The 21,084-nt window shown below is 51.1% G+C and overlaps 1 protein-coding gene and 1 long non-coding RNA gene across 3 annotated transcripts; one reads left to right on the forward strand and one right to left on the reverse strand.

Moving 5' to 3' along the window:
* Positions 1-507: 507 nt before the first annotated feature.
* LOC134486500 (uncharacterized) lies at positions 508-1,855 on the reverse strand. The gene is made up of 2 exons (XR_010065538.1): positions 787-1,855; positions 508-628 (listed from the first exon to the last, which is right to left on the reverse strand). It is a non-coding gene; the product is annotated as an uncharacterized LOC134486500 (long non-coding RNA).
* A 132-nt stretch (positions 1,856-1,987) lies between these two features.
* Rae1 (ribonucleic acid export 1) lies at positions 1,988-16,937 on the forward strand. Of its 2 annotated transcripts, XM_006235692.5 has the most exons (13): positions 1,988-2,257; positions 3,407-3,557; positions 4,469-4,563; positions 5,121-5,225; positions 6,827-6,919; positions 8,429-8,515; positions 9,765-9,851; positions 9,956-10,027; positions 10,998-11,105; positions 13,499-13,605; positions 13,681-13,756; positions 14,346-14,540; positions 16,527-16,933. In XM_006235692.5, exons 2-13 carry the CDS (start codon positions 3,551-3,553, stop codon positions 16,611-16,613), a joined length of 1,119 nt encoding a protein of 372 aa, XP_006235754.1. In that variant the 5' UTR covers positions 1,988-2,257; positions 3,407-3,550; the 3' UTR covers positions 16,614-16,933. The 2 variants fall into 2 exon arrangements, with proteins under 2 accessions (XP_006235754.1, NP_001028880.1); NM_001033708.1 differs by lacking the exon at positions 3,407-3,557 and having other exon boundaries at positions 2,158-2,257; positions 16,527-16,937.
* The last annotated feature ends 4,147 nt before the right edge of the window (positions 16,938-21,084 follow it).

Genomic DNA, 21,084 nt, shown 5'->3' on the forward strand with positions numbered 1-21,084 from the left:
TGCTCGTGAATGAATTCTTTTTTAAAAAAAGATGTATTCATTTATTATATATAAATACACTGTAGTTGTCTTCAGAGGGCATCGGATCTCTTTACAGATGGTTGTGAGCCACCATGTGGTTGCTGGGAATTGAACTCAGGACCTCTGGAGAGCAGTCAGTGCTCTTAACCGCTGAGCCATCTCTACAGCTCCTGTGAATGAATTCTTTTTTTTTTTTTTTTTTTTTGGTTCTTTTTTTTCGGAGCTGGGGACCGAACCCAGGGCCTTGCACTTCCTAGGCAAGCGCTCTACCACTGAGCCAAATCCCCAGCCCCCTGTGAATGAATTCTTAAACAGGCATCACAAAGGCTGGGGAGACAGAGGAATATGCCTGGACTGGTCATGGGGTAGTGCTGGGAAAGTCACAGTAACAATTCCCTGTGAAACCAGACTAAAGGAGCCCACTACTGTGGACCCAACTCTCCCACACTGGACCCCAACAGGAACAGGCACGGCTGCAAACCAAACTCTATGTAACCAAACCGAAACTTGTTATTTGGCTTTCCTTGGGATGGAGGTGGGGAGGAGAGTAAATAGATGATCACCAAATGTCCTAGACAGGCCAGTTTCCACTGTTGTAGTGAGGTCCCTTAAAACAAGAAACCAGTGGTCAGTTTTCATTCCATTGTTCTGTAACCCTGTTCCTCCCTTAAATTTTAAAAAACTGCTTGTTTTGGAGTCAGAGCCTTACTGTGTAGCTCTGACTGAACTAGAACACAGAGACCCACCGCCTCTGCCTCTACCTACTGAGTGCAAGGATTGGAAGGCCTGTGGTTGCCCAATGAGGAAACTAATTTCGTAGTAACCAATCACATTTTGTTCTTCCTTAATAGCATTCGGCCTTTGTCTCTCTAAAATTGCGTTCCCTGATTGGTTCATTGGAATCCCCATTCTGGAATCTAGCTAATTGTGTCGTCATCTCGTCTGACACCTTAAACACTCTATATGGAAGGTATCATAAAGCAAGTCTTTTGTGTGTGTGTGTGTGTGTGTGTGTGTGTGTGTTTCAGGCCAGCTTAATACTGACCAGTACATGGGGTTCAGTAATTAAGAGTACTTGTCGGGGTTGGGGATTTAGCTCAGTGGTAGAGCGCTTGCCTAGGAAGCGCAAGGCCCTGGGTTCGATCCCCAACTCCGAAAAAAAGAACCAAAAAAAAAAAAAAGAGTACTTGTCGTTCTTGAAGAGGGCCTTGGTTCGGTTCCCAGTACCTGCATGATGGTTTTGACTATCTATAACTCCAGTTCCAGGGGATCCTATACCGTTTTCCGGCCTCCGCATGCATGTGGTGCATGCATATACATACAGGCAGGGAAAACATCCATGAACGGAAATAAATCTTACACATCCCAGGGAGTAAGCACCGTTTTCTTTATCGTTCCGCTCAGGATGTTCCAGGTAGGCAGCCTCTTAGAGGACAGCGCTGGACTTGAGCTGGTGAATCCATTTTTTTTTCTATTCTTTTTTTCGGAACTGGGGACCGAACCCAGGGCCTTGAGTTTGCTAGGCAAGCGCTCTACCGCTGAGCCAAATCCCCAACCCCCATTTTTATTTTATGTATATGACTATGTTGCCTGAACACGTTTAAGCACCACTGCGTGCAATGCCCATAGAAACCAGAAGAGGGCGTCAGTTCTCCAGGAACTGGCGTTAGTTCTCTTGGAGCTGCGAGTCGTCCAATGGATGCTAGGAATAGAACCTGGGTCTTCTCCAAGCCTCTGCTCTTAGCCACTGAGCCATCTCTTCAACTCACAACAATAAATATGATGATACACAAGTGAAAACAACGCCCTCGCTCAACTAGTTGCCTGGCAACCGTGCCCTCGACTTTCCACCAACCCACAAACTGCTGGCATAAAGACTTCCTCTCGACCTCAGCAGGGCTTCTGCGCATGTGCGGCCGCCTTGAGACAGGCGGAACGTCGTCCCCTGACGCTTTCCGGGCAGTCCCGGAAGTGGCTTGTAGCGCATGCGCTGTGCTTCTGTGGTAACTGGGCAGTTTCCACCGGTTTAAGACGACTGCGAGGTCTGGGGTCTCCTTGCTGCGCCCCCTCCGCCCCGCGCCAGAGCAGGCTCGTGGCTTCGGGCCCCGCCGCGTGCGCAACCCTCAGGCGGCCGCGCGCCCCCGTCCCCGCCAGCCGCGCTCCCTCAGGAAAGCCCCCGGCCCGCGTGGGGAAAACTGAGTCCCTCTCTGCAGCCGGACCCTGTGCGCTCCGCCAGGTAGGCCGGGACTTTCCGCGTGCGCACCCTGCTCAAGCCACGAAGATGGGGAGACGGTGGGGGAGACGTGGCAGGTGGCGGCAGTGCCCGTGGCCTGCGCAGACGGGAGGGGCGCGGCCGAGCCGGCGGGCGTGGACAAGCACTCGGGCGGTGGAGGGTTGGGAGTTCAAAACCAGTCTGAGCTAACAGTGAGTGCCCAGCCAGCCTGGGCTGCATGAGTCCTTGTTTGAGAAAGCATCCCTCAGAGGTACTTGAGGTGGAGAGATGGCTTCACTGGCCTTCCAGAGGTGGGGCAGCCCACAGCCGCCTGTTCACTGCAGCTGCAGCAGATCCGATGCCCCCTTCTGGCCTCGGTGGATACCACACTCCCATGCTCATACCCGTACGATGATCTAAAACTAAAACAAATTATACAGTAGCTTGCTACCTCAAGCACACACTGGGGGTCCTTTTGTTTCATAACCCCAGGGGGGAAGAATTAATGTTTCTGGTTTAAAGGTGGGAAAATCAAGATGAATTCACATTCCCAGGGTACACGGCTGTGCAGAAGCCCTGTCCTTCCTGGCTCATCCAAGCAGGAAACCTGCCTGTCTGCACATCTCCCTACCTGTACAGACAGGCTTGTAGTCATCAACGCTGAGAGTGAGCGGCTCCCAAGTCGTTTTCGGAGATGTGAATGTGCTCCCTACATCTGTTTTGAAGTCAGCAGATGTCAAATGCGTTCCCAAAGTTCCTCACACTTTCCTCTTTCTGTGAGGAGGCGGCCCTCATTAGGCAGTGGATGGCTGAGGTGTTAGCCTCACCTAGGAGAGGTGGCGGATTTGGTGGAATTCTGGGTTTTAAGAATCTGCTTTTTAGTAACAGCTCGAAGTGTGGCAGAAGCACGTGTGTCTGGAGTTACAGTGCACAGGCAGTTTCCTTGGCAACAACACAGTTTATTACGTTCAGTGCTAGACCGTGCACATTTTTCTCTTTGGTAGACCAGGCTGTCCTCAGACTTGTGTACAATCAGGGATGGCCTGCTCCTCCCGACCCTGCCTCCCAAGTTACAGAGGTCACCTGTGCCATCTCACCTGACTAACCCTAAACTGTCTGTGTATGTCGTTGTGTGTGTGGCCACGCATGACACTGTCCACGTGTGGTTTTCAGAGGACAGCTTTGAGTTCTCTGGGGATCACACTCATGTCTCCAGGCTTGTGCACCGGGGGTCTTCGCTGTCTGAGCCGACCGGCCAGCCCCAGAGCAGGCCTGGAGAGTGCGTGCTGCGTTTTCACCACAGCTGGAAGCTGAAGCATGGCAAGTGAGTGGCAGGTGGGCTGGCAGACTGCCACGCTCAAGAAAGCACAGTGCCGACTCTCGATGGCTCCAAGTCTACACTGTCACACCAGGCCTTCAGTACTCAGTGGACCAACGTGGATTGCTTGAGACAAGCTTTCTCTGTGTAGCCCTGGCTGTCCTGAAACTCACTCTGTAGACCAGGCTGGCCTCAAACTCTCAGAGGTCCTCCTGCCTCTGCCTCACAAATGCTGGGATTAAAGGCATGGGCCACCACTGCCCGGCATGGGCTGCTTTTCCTAAAGCCTTGAGAAATTGTGGAACACCTGTCGGGACTGGTCGTTCTTTCTAGGTAGCTTCATGCAGACATCCACCTAAAATAGCGTAGAAAGGGAGCCACCAAGAGTGGGCCCTGGGCACAGGAGGCCCTCCCGCCTACTGCCAGGTGCCTAGTGTGCAGTTCTGACCCTGGAGAGTGGTACCTCTTTCCCAACTGCTGAGTGAAATGCTGTAGTAGATCTGCGTTGGTGCCATAATGCTGGCAAGGGCATCCTTCCATAGAGTAGAGGAAAGTAGATGTAGGAGAGTCTGCCTTCATAGCTTCCAGAGGCTAAAAATGCTGTACAAGTAATTGTGTGTATTTGGGGGGAAGAGGGGCAGACAGACAGACAAGCTCTGTGTATCCCTGCCTGGCCTGGAACTTAGTATGCAGACTAGGCTGTTCTCATACTCAGAGATCTACCTGCCTTTGCCCAAGTGTTCAGATTATACTATGCTGGGCAGAAAAGCTCCTTCTATTAGGGATTCTGCTCGTGACATACTTAAATTCTCTTCTGAAGAGCAAGTGGCTTAGCATCACAGTACTAGTTTCTGCTATGTACTTTGTACCACCTACGGAGGGCCTGTTCTTAACGTTTCCCACTTTGTGTTTTCCAGCCAACATGAGTCTGTTTGGAACAACCTCTGGTTTTGGGACTGGTGGGACCAGCATGTTTGGGAGCACAACCACAGATAACCATAACCCAATGAAGGTAACACACACACACACACACCCCACCCTACCCCCCGTAGGGCACACAGAGAGCCACGGAGCCTCTGTTGGGTGAAGAGAAGTGTGTGGCTTGAGGGATCTCATGGGATGAAGCTGAGGAACACTGGCACACAAAGCTCATCCTCGCAGAATCAGGGTCCCATCCTCACTTGAGCTCATCACAGCTACCAAGCCCCCTGTGAGAGCCAGAGCTTCCCCAGGTCAGCTTGCTGTATAATTTAGTGTGACTCTCACAGCAGCCCTGGAGAATGTCCGCTGTTCTCTGGACTGCAGGAAGTCGAGGACCGGGATGGGATGAGGCAGCTCGGCTGCCTCGTGTAAGTGCTGCCTTGGTACCTGGCTTTTAGCACATTGCTAAGCCTGCAGCTCTAGTATTTTCCTTGACTTGTGTATTGCTCTTGTGTTTGATCAAAGTAAGGAAAGGTCAGATCCAGTTGGGTCTCAAGGCAAAGAGAGATGAGCTTGAAGTGTTTAGTGAGGAAAAAAGGTACCCTATGGTGATGATGTGTACATTTTAACCCTGATGTTCCTCCCCAGGATATTGAAGTAACGTCTTCTCCTGATGACAGCATCGGTTGTCTGTCTTTCAGCCCACCAACCTTACCAGGGAACTTCCTTATTGCAGGATCGTGGGCTAATGATGTAAGTGCTTCTCGGGCAGCTGCCATGTGGGCAAGGCTAGCTTTCCCTTCAGCTCCATTCTGTCTGAGTGAACTGAGGGTAAGGCTTGTGCCTGGTCCTTTGTAAGACATGGTGTAGAAACTGCATCCTTCTGAATGGCAGCACCATAGCCAGGCACTGTCCAAAGCTTCCCTGTACCTGACTCAGCTGCACTATTTGTATGGCTTCTTAAGAACCTTCCTTGGCACCCAGAAACTGTTTTATCGGATGAATGTTGAACTTGTTAGACTTTAGCTAACGGCAGATTCTTCGCAGAATGTTCATCAGCCCCTGACCTAAGCTCAGTGACTGCACAAAGGGGAGTTTGCAGGATCTCGGGGGAGGTGGGCATGGATGTCAGGAGACTCCACACAGCCCAACAGCTCTGGACCCTTCTGCTACTTTTCGTGATCAGAAAGGAGTGTATGCTACACTCATTTCCCCCTAGGAAGTTGGCAAGAATAAGTGGCTGTGGTAGGTCATAGTATGAGGGGCAAGCCAGAGCCTTCCAGTCCTGCTGGTCACAGCAGTTCCTCTGAAGTCTTCCCATTTAGGCCCTTTGTTCTATTGACTGTGTTTCTAGGACTTGGGGGCGACACCTGACATGCCCTTCGTGTCCCCAGAGTTTGAGACTGCTCGTGCCCATGCTTCAGGGCAGTGGCTTCACGTGGGTGTGTGAGAGCCTAGGACACAGATCTGCTAGCTAATCTTGTCACCCCAGGTCCAGGGTTACTGCTCCAGAGGCAGAGCACTCCGCTGGGGTGTGTGAGGGCCTGGGTCCCATTCCAAGTACCACACACAGGAAGCCCAAGCTTAGGGCCCATAGTTGGCTTCTGCCTGACCCTGCTGCATAGGGCCAGACTGTTTCCAGAGGTGTTAGGGAGAGAGTCTCACCTGGCCTGCAGCAGTGAGGATGCAGGGGCAGCGAGGAGGAGGAGGTGCACGGAGGTGGAACAGCCTGGATTCTCCTCATTTGACTTGCTGCTTTAGTGTTGGGCGGAGATTAGGTTTGGTGGTGCACACCTGTTCTCCACCCCCTGGAAAGTAAAGCAGGAGGATCACTGCAGCTTCGTGGTGAGTTCGAAGCCAGCCTGGGCTATGTGAGAAGCCAAGTTAGAAGCATATTCAGAGACGGGCAGGTGAGAGCAGGTGAGGAAGCTGCAGCAGCAGCAGAGGCAGAGGCTGGCCGTGTTTCCTGGTGTTCTGGTTTGTTTGCAGTAAGATGTGTGCATTGGAGGAAGACTGCATGCATCCAGAACCTAACCAGTTCTCTCTGGTGGAATTCATTTTCTTGTCATAGTTTCAAAATCTGCAAAATGTATAATTTTGCAGGAAAGCGACATGGGAAGCATTCGAGGAGAAAGGTGGATTTCCTCTTGAGCGGCTTGGCTGCTGTGTTGGTGTGAGCTGTCCTATCTCTAGGTCTCAGCGGCTTGCTTGTACACGTCACTGAGTTTGCTCTTGAAGTTAGATAATCAGATTTATGCAAGACGTCTGCAGTAAACTGTACTGTGCATGTGCACATCAGAGACTGGGAACCACCCTGATCTCATTAATCTTGTTAATTAGTCTTGTTCTTACAGGTTCGCTGCTGGGAAGTGCAAGACAGCGGGCAAACCATTCCAAAGGCCCAGCAAATGCATACCGGGCCAGTGCTTGATGTCTGCTGGAGTGACGTATGTCTTGTTTCCTCTCTGAGATCGAATTTATATCACTTACTCTTCTGTTGCTATGGCAAGACACCAGGGCTACTTAGAAAGGAGATTGTTCAGTTGAGCTTGTGGTTTCAGAGGGTTAGGGTCCGTGATGGCAGAGCAAAGTCATGGCCACAAGAACAGTGAGAGCTCACATCTCCATCTGCAGGTAGGAGGCAGAGGAAGCCACTGGGAAGCCTCAAATATAAGAGTCCATGGGGACTGTTCTCACTCAAAGCCCTGCAGGGCCTCACAGTGCAGCCCTGCATGGTACAGAACTCATAGAATTCTCTGTCCCTCCGATTTTCTGAGCTCCTAATAGCACAGCAAGAAGTCAGTCTTTGGGGTTGGGGATTTAGCTCAGTGGTAGAGCGCTTGCCTAGGAAGCGCAAGGCCCTGGGTTCGGTCCCCAGCTCCAGCTCCGAAAAAAAGAACCAAAAAAAAAAAAAAAAAAAAAAAAAAGAAGTCAGTCTTCTGTAACAAAATGCGTGGGCCAGAAGTGTCTTAGTTTCCAAAGCTTTTGAATTTAGTAAGCAGTTGGTTGTGTTAGCACTTTGCAGCCTGGGATTTTGGATTAAGGGTATGAACCCTGAAACTGGAATGTCCAGAATGGGGAGTCTACATTTCCAATTATTCATGCAAGATTTGTTTCTTTCCCTTTCCCTCTCGTGGCTTAGAGGAGGAGGGCTTTTCCCATCCTGCCCTGTGCTCTGAGTAAGAGCTCCATGACAGGCGTGGCCACCTGGCTTCCAAAGACTGTTATGTTTCCCTTGGGTTTTGGGACTGGGTTTTTTTGTTGCTGTTGTTTGTTTGTTTTTAGCTGAGATGGCCTCGAACTCAACTGCTACCACCACCACCCAGCTTGTTTTTTAAATAATGTGTGTTATGGTTTAAATAGAGTGACCACGGGTTCTTAGTTTTATTTTTATGAGTATTGTATTTTGCCTGCATATATGTTTTTTGTGGTGTTTTTGGAGGGTGCGGAACCTTTGAAACATGGGGCTTAGATAACAGTGTGAACTATAAAGGCAAACTAGATACTTCTTGGTTACCTGGGGTTCCCTGAGCTATGATATGACAGGTAAGGTCATGTGATCAGTCAGTCAGGGTTGGCAGTGGCCGGTACCCACTGAGTGTCTCACCAGCCATGTTTGGTTTTCATTTGGTATCTTCAAAGCCACTCAAATTCTTAGAGATTCTGTTTGCTTTTTTTGGGGGGGGTGGTCTTTTTAACACAGGGTTCCTTTGTAACCCTGGCTGTCCAGGAACTCACTCTGTAGGCCAGGCTGCCTCGATTCAGAGAGATTCATCTGCCTCTGCCTTCTATGTGAGCTCCGAGTCTAGTCTGCCTACGGGATTAGTTTGCAGGGTGCTGGCCCTTATTAATAGGAAAACAATGCAGAGCAGATGCATGCAGATGCTTAATTAACCCGACTTGTTGGTGTGGAGACTTACTTCTGCTCAGCTAGCCGACTGTCTCTTTTATTCTAGGATGGGAGCAAAGTGTTCACAGCATCGTGTGACAAGACAGCCAAGATGTGGGACCTGAACAGCAACCAGGCCATTCAGATAGCACAGGTGAGACACCTTTGTGGGTGGGCTGCCAAGCCAGCACAGGAAGATTCTTCAGCACATTCGTAAGGGGTTTTGTAAGCTCCCTCATTTGAAGTAGTATTTCTCAGAGCACTGGGCTGCAAATCTCCCATATACATAGGCAGTGATGAGCAGTGACAGTGAGATCTGTAGAGACAAGAGGACGTAGTTCTTGCCTCTGTCAACTACACATGTTTACCTGTCATTCAGCAAGTGTGGGTGAGGGTCTGCCGTGTGTCAGGACCCATGTACCCATAGAACAGTGGTCACTTGTCTTAGTTAGGGTTCTGTTGCTGTGAAGAGATACAGTGACCATGACAACTCTTCTAAAGGGAGACATTTCACTGGAGCAGGGTTATAGTCCAGAGGTTTAGTGCATCATTCTCATGGCAGGAAGCATGTGGCAGCATGCAGGCAGACATGGTACTTAGAGTTCTGCATCTGGTTCCACTGGCAGCAGGAAGAGAAAGTGACACTGGGCCTGGCTTGAGCATTTGAAACCTGAAGGCCCAGTGACACACTTCCTCCGATAGAGCCCTGTGAGCCTGCAGAGGCCATTTTCTTTCTTCCTTTTTTTAAAGATTTATTATATATAAGTACCCTGTCACTGTCTTCAGACACAACCAGAAGAGGGCATCAGATCTCATTACAGATGGTTGTGAGCCACCATGTAGTTGCTGGGTTTGTACTCAGGACCTTTGGAAGAGCAGTCAGTGCTCTTAACCACTGAGCCATCTCTCCAGCCTGGCCATTTTCATTCAAACCACCATATCACCTGAGGAGCAGCAGGCTGGTTCTCAGTGTGAAAACCACTAAGAGTAGCGGTGAAAGTGCCACCGGAGGCCACTGTAGATGAGGGGTAGGGAAGGCTCCTGAGGTAGTTTTGCACCAGTACCTGGACTGCAGGTGTCCCCCAGTCTCTGAGGGATGCCTTCCAGTGACAGACAGATGAGCAGCAGCACTTGCAGCTTTCCCTAGGCTGTCCCCAATGTCCCCTGGGGGGGACCTGGTCATCACCACTGATGACAAGTGAGGGTGAGCCTGGGTCAGCAGCACACAGGAGCTAGTCCCTAGTCTGTGCCCTGGGGTCATGGGAGAACACTACAGTTCCCTTTGGTTTTGTGACTGTTGAATATAACCCAGTGTCTGAGTAAGTCAGTCCCTTTGGATCTCCAGAACTAGAGCTGTTGGGCTAGTTGTTGAACTGTCCCCCTGATTTTTGTCTTGTGGAAAGCACGATGCTCCCGTTAAGACCATACATTGGATCAAAGCCCCAAACTACAGCTGCGTGATGACCGGGAGCTGGGATAAGACCCTGAAGGTAAGCTGTGTGCTTGAGGGGCTGTGCACGCTTGAGGACGGGTCGCTGGGTCCATGCAGACTTCAGCCGGTCTTACTCTTACTTGTGCTCCTCTCTGCTTTCAGTTTTGGGATACCCGGTCGTCAAATCCTATGATGGTCCTGCAGCTCCCTGAGCGCTGTTACTGTGCAGATGTGGTAAGAAATCTCACTTCCTTTCAGCAGCCCAGTAAACGTGGCTGTACAGATCTTGCTGTTTGTCGGTGATGTAAATCCTTCAACGTCAGCAGACCTTGCTCAGACATGACATCTGGTGCTGCACGTGTTAGGTTTTGGGCATTTTCCTTTGTTGTCTTTAGGGCTGGAGATGAAAGCGCTGGACTTTCGGCCATTGTTTGAACTCGTGCACTAGCCACCTATCCTCCCTCATGGGAGACAGCGTGGTGTGATGGTAAAGGAATGACGACAGGAGAGACAGTATGTGTGAAAACTGAAGTGCTTTCTCAGTATCTTTGGTTAAGTCCTAAGGGTTTGTAGCAACTGCCCCAGTAATCCCACAGTGAGGAGATCCATCTTCAGAGAAGTGTATGGTGGGGGTTGATGCTCACAGACCACATATAGAAACAGAACTGACCAAGCATGGTTGCTCAGTCCTGTAATCCCAGACGAAGGCAGAGGCAGGACTGAGTTTTAGGCTAGCCAAGTCTACAGTGGAATTCTAGGCTTGCAAGAGCCACACAGTAAGATCCTATCTTAATAAGGAAGGAAGGAAACCCCTGGTATCAGAGACAGGAGGCAATCACTGAAAATCATCATGTGATGGGTGGAGGTGACCATGCATTCACTGGTGACTCGGTGTACTTAAATGTCCATGTTTTATAGTTTAAGAACCACAAAGCATATAGGAACAAAAACTGGGAACTATAGTACTCGGCATGCACCAATAAGAGACCACACTAGGCTGTGTAGAAAACAATCCCATCACCAGCGTAAAGCGTCTAAGTCCGTGGGTGCTCTAGAGGCTCACAGGCCGGGTTTTTCTAGCTTTTCACAAACACTTTGATATCATTTGATTACTAAACTTTTAAAACATTAGAATTTCGTGAACAAAATGTTGACTGAACACTTTGGTGTCTTTATGTCAAGTGTGTGTCTTCCTTCTCTCTAGATCTATCCGATGGCTGTGGTGGCCACTGCAGAAAGGGGCCTGATTGTGTACCAGTTGGAGAACCAGCCCTCTGAGTTCAGGAGGATAGAGTCTCCACTGAAGCACCAGGTGGGTCACACTGCTGAGGCGCACTGAGCACCTGCCACAAGCAGGGCGGAGCTCGAGGGGTACCAGTGTGCAGTGTCTCCTTTGAAAAGCTTGCCGCTCTGTTCAGAGGAGGTAAATTTGAGGAAACAAGCATAGATTTTACATAAGTGTGACGGAACCAGACTTCTGTCTCCCAAACATCCCCCAAGGAGCTCGGTGCTACTATACACCCCCAGCTCCTCTGGGTGAACTGCAGCTCTCCAGCTCAGTCCTACCCTGGCTGCAGGACGAAGTCCTTCCTGCTTCCATGATCTAAGTCTCCTCCTAGCACGTATCTCAACAAATGGGATCAGTTCCTGTGAGGACAGTGGAGGAAGGGTTCAACCATCCATGCCTTCTTCCTGCTGCAGCTTCCTCTGCTTGGTGCTGGCCAGGGTCTTTGGAGGGTGCTTCTGTGGTAAGCTCTTTTGCCCTGCAGCCTTTGCAGGAAACTGACTTGGTCCATCACTCTAGCACTTCTCTCAAGGGTGCCTACTCTGCTTGATCCCAAGGAACAGAGTGCCCTAGGCCTTCCAGAGAGAGCTGCCTGTGATGCTTTCCCTCAGTCTTCCGCCCCACACCCCACTCTTGCTCGTTGTCCCCCGTGGATTCACTGACAGCACTCAGTGTAAGTCCTAGCGCATCACTGTCAGGAATTCCCCAGAACACACTGTCCCTGCTGGTCCTCATCTCTAGCCGGACTCCCTTTGCCCTTCAGACTACAGGTCACCCTTGAGTCATCTCTCTCCCCCTTCCTTTCTCTATCTTCCTACCTCTCCCAGTCCCAAGTCTTCTCGGAGTTACAGAGAAACTTCTGCTGTTCCTCCTTGGTGCTGTGTTGCACGTGACACCAGAAAACAGGCAAGAAACGAACAGTGACCCAGCAGGACCGTCCTCATACCGTCCTCATACCGTCCTCATACCATCCTCAGGGGTCCTCATAGGAAGGAGCAACCAGCAATAAAACCCACAGGGAACGGGCACTAGTGAGGGACCTGTAGGTGCTAACACGTTACCTTTTAAAGGGGGTAAAGAACTTTTAGCAAAACTAGTGACCCAGTTAAAAGCTCTGAAGGTAACAGCCTGGCCGGCGGGTATGTGAAGGTAGTCGGTGTTCGCTTTTATCCCAGGAAAGCTGAGAGAGCGCTTCACACATGCGGGGTCCACTGGTTTCAGAACTCAGAACAGGGCTCTAGGGAGTGGTTCCTTGGTGGAGAGCACTGCTGCGTCTGAACAAAGACCGAGTTCAGACCCCAGCGTCAAGTGCAGATAGGCCTGGTTCAGTGGGCACCTGTCACCTAGTGCTGTGGGAGCTGGAGACGGAGTATCCCCGGGTGACTGCCTTAAGAAAATACACAGAAAGGGACAGGGGACACTTGACAACCTCCTCTGGTTCCATGCATGTGCTCACATGCCTGCACATTTGCATCACACCTCACATGTGTGAGCACACACATGAAATACAAATAAAAGAATAAGAACGATAGCAAGCATTGGCAAGAGTGTGGCAAGAGCTCCTCCTGCACCTCATAAGTGGCCTGAAGTCCCCAAGGCTCTGACACAGTGCGTTAGGATACTGTTGGCCAGCAGTGCCGAGAACGGAGTGGGCTTGTCATTGTGCGGTGGGTGAACTTGGCGTCTGCTATGCTAAGTGTAACAGGGAGCCAGCAGGACACGGCCTAGTCAGATCCTTATACATGGTAGCCAAAGTACTGCCTTAGTGAGGGCTTCACTGCTGGGGACAGACACCATGACCAAGGCAACTCTTACAAAGAACAACATTTAATTGGGGCTGGCTTGCAGGTGCAGAGGTTCAGTCCATCATCATCAAGGCAGGAGCAGGGCAGCCTCCAGGCAGGCATGGTGCAGGAGGAGCTGAGAGTTCTACATCTCATTCTAAAGGCAAACAGAAGGATGAGGGTATTAAAGCCTATACCCACAGTGACACACCTTCTCCAGGAACAAGACCACACCTCCTTAACAGTGCCACACTCCCTGGGCTAAGCATATACAAACCATCACACTGGCTTTGCTATGTGTAACTTACCCAGCATTCCCTGTAGGAGAGCTGTCTGTTAGACCATTTCCTGGCCAGGGAAATAGGCCAGACTGGCTGTCTGATCTGAAGGATACCTGCTGATCAAAGTGGAGCTGTGCTGAAGAGGGGCAGCTGCATTTGTGCATGCATAACTCCTGGGATCCTGGGGCGTTAGGGAGGTTAGGGAGGTTAGAGAGTAACACTTGCTGGGAACACACAAATACCTTCGTATTTGAGTCATGGTTTAGGTGTAAACCTAAGTGAGCGGATAGTCTGCTCACATTAACCCGTCTTTACTTCCACGGTGTTGATGCTCCCTCCCTTTACTTTACAACAGCATCGGTGTGTGGCTATCTTTAAAGACAAACAGAACAAGCCAACGGGTTTTGCTCTTGGGAGTATTGAGGGGAGAGTGGCCATTCACTACATCAACCCTCCAAATCCGTAAGTGACTCTCACTGCATGGGATGCTCTTTCTAACTGGTTCTGAAAGGAAATTGAGATGCCTTTGCTTTTCAGGGCCAAAGATAACTTCACCTTCAAATGCCATCGATCCAACGGTACCAACACTTCTGCTCCTCAAGACATCTATGCAGTACGTTCCAGCAGCACTCCATCTTGAAGGGGTACCTGTGGAGCCAGACTTGGAGCTGGTTCTCCAGTGTACTGGAACCAGGAGTTGTGGGAGGGACAGGGGACACTTGACAACCTCCTCTGGCCCCATGCATTTGCTCACATGCCTGCACATTGCTGTTCAAGGTTGCAGACTCCAGTGCTCTTTTACAAACCTGCTACCTAGCTGTCTTTAATGGCTTGGAATGTGAGGTTGAGACTTGTCTATGGGTGTCCATGGGCAATTTCCACCATAGTGATGGTGTGACGGTCAAGAAATCAGTCTGCTGAGAGAAATCCCACACTTTTTCCTGAGGTTGCTACTTAGTGTGGCCAGTGGGTGCAAATGTGAATTCCTATTTGGGAAGATCCTGAGGTTTAGTTTAGCTCAGGGTTAGTTCTAAGCTGCTGCTGGCTGTCTCAGACAGCATGGCTGGGGAGGGAAATGTGCCCATGTGTGTGTGGTGTGTGTGTGTGTGTGTGTGTGTGTGTGTGTGTGTGTGTGTGTGTGTGTGTGTGTTCCTGATGTACGCAGGGTTTGTGCCTCTCACTCTCCACGTCCACCTGCACAGGTGAACGGCATCGCCTTCCACCCTGTCCATGGCACCCTGGCCACTGTGGGGTCCGACGGCCGGTTCAGCTTCTGGGACAAAGATGCCAGGACAAAGCTGAAGACCTCAGAGCAGCTGGACCAGCCCGTGGCAGCGTGTGGCTTCAACCACAACGGGAACATATTTGCCTATGCCTCCAGCTACGACTGGTCCAAGGTGAGCACTTCCAAGCCAGTCCTGGTCCCTCCCTCTCGGGCTCTGACTGGCGCCAAAGACCTGAGTGTGACTTGATTCTCTCTGGAGAATCTCTGTGTACCCTTAGCCAGGCCATTGCCACCTCCCTGTGGGCAGGGACCTGACTCTTGGTGTGGGGTGCGGAGTGCTGTGTCAGGGAGAGCCATCATGAGCTCTTCCTTCCCTGTTCTTGGACACAGCACGTGAACACAGATGGACATGGGGCCAGGCCGCCAAGGCGTTGCTCCAGTGGCATTGGTTGGTTTGAGCAGGGAGAGTTGGGAGCTGGCAGGGTTCTGGCTGAATCTTGAGGCATTGCAGGCAGGGGTGTGGGCCTGGGGCCACAGTCCCTGTGGAGTACTGGGGAGATGGCTCTGTTTAGTCCTCATGGTTCTCATTTCTCTCCCTTTTCCGACCCAGCCATGCTCCTCATGGTGGCTTCTCCACCCATCTCAACCTTTGCTGCCCCTTCCTACTCCACTTTTACACTGTTTTCTCGCTGCCATCGGCAGGCAGAGTGTGTATGGCCTACTCAGCGCCATGTAGCCTTCGCCCACTCACTGTGGCCGGAGTGCTGAGATGCTCCAGCCTTCTCCCTGTCCCTGTCTGGTCTGGAAACCTGCTTTCCTCTGCTTCTCACAGCTGCTTAAAGCGTCCCTCAGAGGCCGTTTCCACCACTGCTTGTTAGCCGGTCTCCCCCAGTTGGGGTGGCCTGTGGTTCTTTAGCTGTTGCCATCCTGAGACAGCAACCGTCCTGGCGCACAGGCGCTGCCTTCTGGCTGCTCTGTTCGCTTCTCCTCAGTGTGTTCCCAGCCTTAGCAGGGAAAGCACCCTTGTGACAACCAGTGACTGTCTGTCGCTCCAGTTCTAGGGGTCTGGTGCCCTCTTCTCACCCCTCCATGGAGTGCACACACCCACTCAAACGTGAACAGAGCTTTAAAACCCTGCATTTGCTGGGCGTGAGTAATGGCTCCCTCTACAGTCCTAGCACTTGGAGCTGGCGCTGAGGCAAAAGGATCACAAAGCCTAAGTGACTGACAGGACTCTCCTCAGACTCAAAGCCCCTGGATGTGTAGCTCAGTAGCAGAGGGCTTGCCTAGCACTGTGGCAAGTCCCCTGGCTCAGCCCCTGCACCACCAAAGACAAGGAATGTTTAGAAGATAAATTCCTGCATCCTGGGAGCCATGGTGCGCCTATGCTCTTGAGTGCTACCCAAAGCCTAAAGTCACAGCTGAGCATACCTTTAATCCCAGCACTGGGGAAGCAGAGGCAATAGAGTTCAAGACTAGCCTGGTTACATAGTGAGACCCTGTCTCAAAAAAACAAAAATTAAAAGACAATTGAAGTTGTAATCTGTGGAAGCATGTGGGCTCACAGTGGTGGGTGGACAAGTTCTTGGAACAGGAGCATCTGTCTCCAGTGTGGCCATGGCTGCATATCCGTTCCCTAAAGCCTTCACACCCTGTGATGAGCTGCCCTTGACCACTACACTCTCTAGAAGTTTGTAAGTGCTGCTGGGGCGAGACTAAAAGTAGCAAGACCGCTGTGCTGCAGCTGAGTCGCCTCTCCAGGTCACACCTCCCCAAGGCTCAGCTCGCCTCCCGGTTTGGGATGGTGCTGCGTCTCCTCCTTACTTGGGTCCTAGTGAAAGGGCGGGCCCAGCATTCACAGCCTGTGGGGCTGGCTGGGTCCTCTGGCCCTGCCCACTGATGCCCCTCTCCTGGGCACTGTTCCTTCTGTGGAATAGGTCCTTCCCCGAAAGCATCCTAGGTGAGTTTACAGCCTGAGACCCTGAGCAGTTGCCGGGCAGTGACGTCTGTGAGGGCAGAGGCCGTGTACAATAGAACCGCTAACTTCTCTCCATCCTTACTCTGCCTTCTCAGAGCTGGCTCCACGTTCTGGAGCAAGACTTGGTGTTTGTGTGGCTATTGCTTTTAATACTAAGGTCATTTGTTTTTCCTTCTTCAGGGGCATGAGTTTTATAATCCCCAAAAGAAAAATTACATTTTCCTGCGTAATGCAGCTGAAGAGCTAAAGCCAAGAAATAAAAAGTAGTGGCCTGAAGCCGGGGCTGTCGGAGCCCCACCTCCTCTGCACCACCTCTGCCCACACTTGGGCCCTGCCTGTGGTGTCCACCCCTGGAGGGACTGTGTTCTGTTCCGCATCGGTGCAGCCTCCCGGCGGCTTGCTGTCTCTCCATTCCACTCCCTGCTGCGGGTTCTCTAAGGGAACTGAGACTCAATGAAGTCGGGGTCTCGAGGGGATCATGAGCAGCAGTGTGTACTTGACAGCGTTGGGAGGGAACTGCTGATGAGCCCTGTGGTGTTTTATAATAAAATACTTTGAAGATGGCCTAACTCCATCTTCTCCAACTCCTCAGGAAATAGCCATCATTCCCAGAATCAATGCTGGGTTCCGAGTTTCTTCATTTTTGTCAGCTCCTGAGAGGCTATGTGAGCCGTGTGCCGCTCCTACCTCAGTGCTGAGGGGAGGTACTGCTGTGCTGTCCTGAGAGAAGCCACCTTTCCCAGCACTGGGGGTCTCTTCCACAGCCCATTTATCCCACAGAAATGGGAAACAGTGGATCCCAGGTAACTGGCCTGGGGTGCCCTTGGAGTCCCAGCTACTCATCTCGAGACAACATGGAGTCCAGCAGAAGACACTGTTTAGACCCTGTCTGAAAGTACAGGCAGAGGGGTAGGATGGACTAACCTACCACAGGAGCACTTTGGCATGAGATCATGGCTGTGTGTGTGCCCTCTGTTCCTTACAGAATGACCAAGATGTGGTTGACATCCAAGTGTTTTAAATGTCTGGGCTCTGGAGGTAGATCTATGCCCATAGACGTATGAGTACTGGCTACAAAGACTTGTGGGACCCACGCCCTAGTGGAGAGCCTTCCTGTGGTGGCTTGATGGTGGTGGTGTGAGGGGTTGGGCCTTGGCCCTGGGGGACCAGGAGTGGAGTGGGCAGAGGCAGGAGGCTGGGTGGCTGCTGCTGGACCCCCGTGATCCTGCCTGGCTAGAGGAGCTGGCAAGAGTGACATTATGGGACATGATGGCTCACGGGACTGGGTGAACATGGAAACGGTTTGTCAGTTTCATTTCCTGTTGCTGTGATAAAACACCCTGACAAAAGCAACTTGGAGAAAAAGGTTACTTTAGCTCACAGTTGCAAGTTACAGTAGATCATAGCAGGGGCCAAGGGAGTTGTCAGCTGCTGGATTGATCACATCACGTCCTTAGTCATAGAAAACAACCGATCTGTGTATGCCTGCTCAGCATACTTCTCACACAGCTCAAGATGCCCTACGTAGGGAATGGTGCCGCCCCACAGGCAGGTCTTTCTCACATTTAACATTCAGATCTTAGTCTAGACAGTTCCTCACTGAGGCTCTCTCTTTAGATTCTAGATTGTGTTAAACTGTCAAAGCTGGCCGACACATCGGGGACCAGATTTAGCCAGCTGACTCCTCTCTGTCAAACAGTGGCCTTCTGATTCCTTTATTTTCAGCTCTTGTGCCTTGAGCACACCGAAGAGCAGACAGGTGAAAAGCACCCCTAACGTGCTGAGGAGACAGGACAGCTCCCTCCCCTACTTCCAGAGTATCCACTATTAAGGGACTTGGGTATGGCCAACCAGGAGCAGTTGGGTAACCCAGAGTCCCACTAGGGACCAGGACCCAAAAGTGGGAGGGGAGTAGATGCGAAAGCAACAGAGCCCACCAGAAGCCATGAAACCAGAGAGAACTTTGGTCTGGAGCCTGTGAGAGCATGGGGACAGCTAGCTGGCCAAGGAATGAGGGTTCTGTCCAGAGGGGTCACAGCTCTTCTCATAGAGACTCTGGTCTCCATGAAGGTGAGAGGACTAAGCCGTAATGATTTAGCCTTTGGAGGTGTGGCAATTGGTAATGGGCCACAGGAGAGGTGGCCATAGGAGCTTCTTGCACTCAGACCCGTGGATGTGGTGGGGGAAGGACCTTGTCTTCCCCAGCCAGAGCTCAAGTGACCCAGGATCATTGTGTGCATGTGGCAGCCCCAGCACTCTCAGCTGCACCAAGCAAGAGGCTGCATGCCAGTATGCAGCTGTCACCAACATGATGACATGGTGGTTCCCTCCACACTGCGATACAATGCAACCACAGTTGGCCCTATTATAATGCACTAGCATAAGAGAACACATGTGCCTACATCACACAATTAATAAAGCTAATATTCATTAATATGAACTAGGAATACTAACATGAAATCAATATTAATACAGCAACTGATTTTTTTTTTTTTTGAGACAGGGTCTCATGTAGCCCAGGCTTATCTTGAACTTCCTATGTGACTGAGGAGAACCTTAAATTTTTTTAAAATATATATTTTAAATCTTACTATGTTTTCATGTATGTGTGTGCCACACACATGCAGATACATGCAGGGGTCAGAAGAGGATGTTGGTCCCCTGGAGGGCGCCACACTTGGGATGCAGCTGGGGCTCTAACTTGGGACTTCATGTATGCCAGGCAAGTGCTCTACCCACTGAACCATGTCCCAGCCCTCATAGCTGTGTTTATAATATGATTGTTTCCTTCATATGCTGAAGCATTTGTTTGAGTCTTTAAGCCACGACTCTGAGGAAGTTCCTCCAGTCTCTGGGGATGGCTCCAGGCTCCAGGGCCTAGGAGGACCTGGGAGAGGACTACTTGGCAGAATACAAATTAGTGAGTTGGTGCTTCTATGCAGATGAGAACAAGTTGGATGCTCTCCTAGAGCAACCCCGAACCATTGGCAAAAGCCCTGTAAGAGAGTTCCTGGTGCTCTGCCCTTTAGAGCCTAGAAACAGGCCAGTGGTAAGTGGGAAACGCCACCAACAGAAGATAGGGTATCCTGCTACGACCCGAGGGGATGGGAGGGACAGATGGGGTCAGGCTCTACCTCCTCCTAAAAGTCCAAGCCCTGAGGCTCCCAGGCATCCTCTGCTAGAGGCATCCTCTGCTACATGCTAGTTTGCTATTTTACTCCCGGGCTCTGGCGAGCAGGCTGGCTGAGGTTGGGGCAGGTGGTGTGCAGCTAGGGCTGCTCTGACTGGAATGCACATTCACCTGCCATAAAGGGAGCGCCAGTCTATATAGTTGTACTCTGGGGAGGAGAAGACTGCGAACTGCTGTCCCACATCACCGACCTGAACACTCGAGCCTCTGCACCTGTGCATGTTTTACACACACACACACACACCCAGAGCAGAAGACAGCACTGCAACAAACCAACCAATGGACCAGTCACTGGAGGCTTGAGAGCATAAGAAACAGGGCTGAGATCCAAGTCTAAATTGACCCCTGTGCCACAGCAGCTGAGGGGACCGTGGGGAGAAGAGCTGGAACCAGTCCCAGGGTCCCTGACCTCCATACCCAGGACAGAGCCACCCCTAACCTGCAGTCCAGGATGCAGTAACACCCCTGACCTCTGCCCCCAGGCACAGCAGCACATCCAACTCCCACCCCCACCAAGCTGTGACTGTAAAGGATGTCTCCAGGCTTCCCCGCATCTCTGTGTTTAGTTAAATCAGTAGGATTATGAGGATCTTGCCCTTTGCCTCATGGTCACAAGATGTCTTTAGAGCTCCAGACATCTGGTACATTCTCAGGACAGAAAGAGTGCTAAGGTTTGGCTGAGGAATAGCTCAGTTGACAGAGTGCCCCCCCCCACCATATGCTTAGAGCCCAGAACTTGTTCTCCTGTACAACATAAACACAGCAATCAAGAGGTGGAAGTGAGAGGATGTGAGTTAAAGGCCATCCTTGGCTGTTAGCAAAGTTGGGGGTAGCCTGGGCTACACAAGCTCCTGCCTTAACCAAAAAGTATGAAAAAAAGGAAAAAAAAAAAAAAGATTGCCCAGGTGTAGTATTGCCTAGTTCTTGATCTCTTTAGTCAGGAAGTGGGAAGCCTCACAAGGGCCCTGACCGAGCTCCACTGAGGTCTCTCTAGCCACAGACAGTTGGGAAAGTAACTGCATTTTCCCAACCTCTCCCGTCACAGTGCTCCGGAGAGGAAGAAGATTGTGGGGCAGGGTGTTATCAGTCGACTCCAGAGTACTAAGGTTTCACAACAGGTTTCCATCTCCACTGCCTTGGTGCCTTGATGCCACCCACATCCTGCCTGAGGCGCCTGAAAGGCAGCAACAGCAGAGATTCACATTCAGGCAGTCTCTAGAACAGAGTGTGAGGGGTTTCTCTGTTTTTTACTGTTTTGTCTGTGGTGGTGGTGGAAGCATTGGCCGCAATAGCGCTCTCTCTCTCTCTCTCTCTCTCTCTCTCTCTCTCTCTCTCTCTCTCTCTGTGTGTGTGTGTGTGTGTGTGTCTCTGTGTGTGTGTGTGTGTGTGTGTGTGTGTGTGTGTGTACACATTCGAGTACAGGTCAGAGGACAATTTTGTCAAGTCAGTTCTCTCCTTCTACCTTTCCTGTGTTCTTGGGGTTGAACTTGGGTCTCTGGGCTTTCACCTAAACACATTTGACTCCCTGAGTCACCTTGCTGACCCCTG

The sequence above is a fragment of the Rattus norvegicus genome, chromosome 3 (genome assembly GCF_036323735.1).
Source record: "Rattus norvegicus strain BN/NHsdMcwi chromosome 3, GRCr8, whole genome shotgun sequence".
Lineage (NCBI taxonomy): Eukaryota > Metazoa > Chordata > Mammalia > Rodentia > Muridae > Rattus > Rattus norvegicus.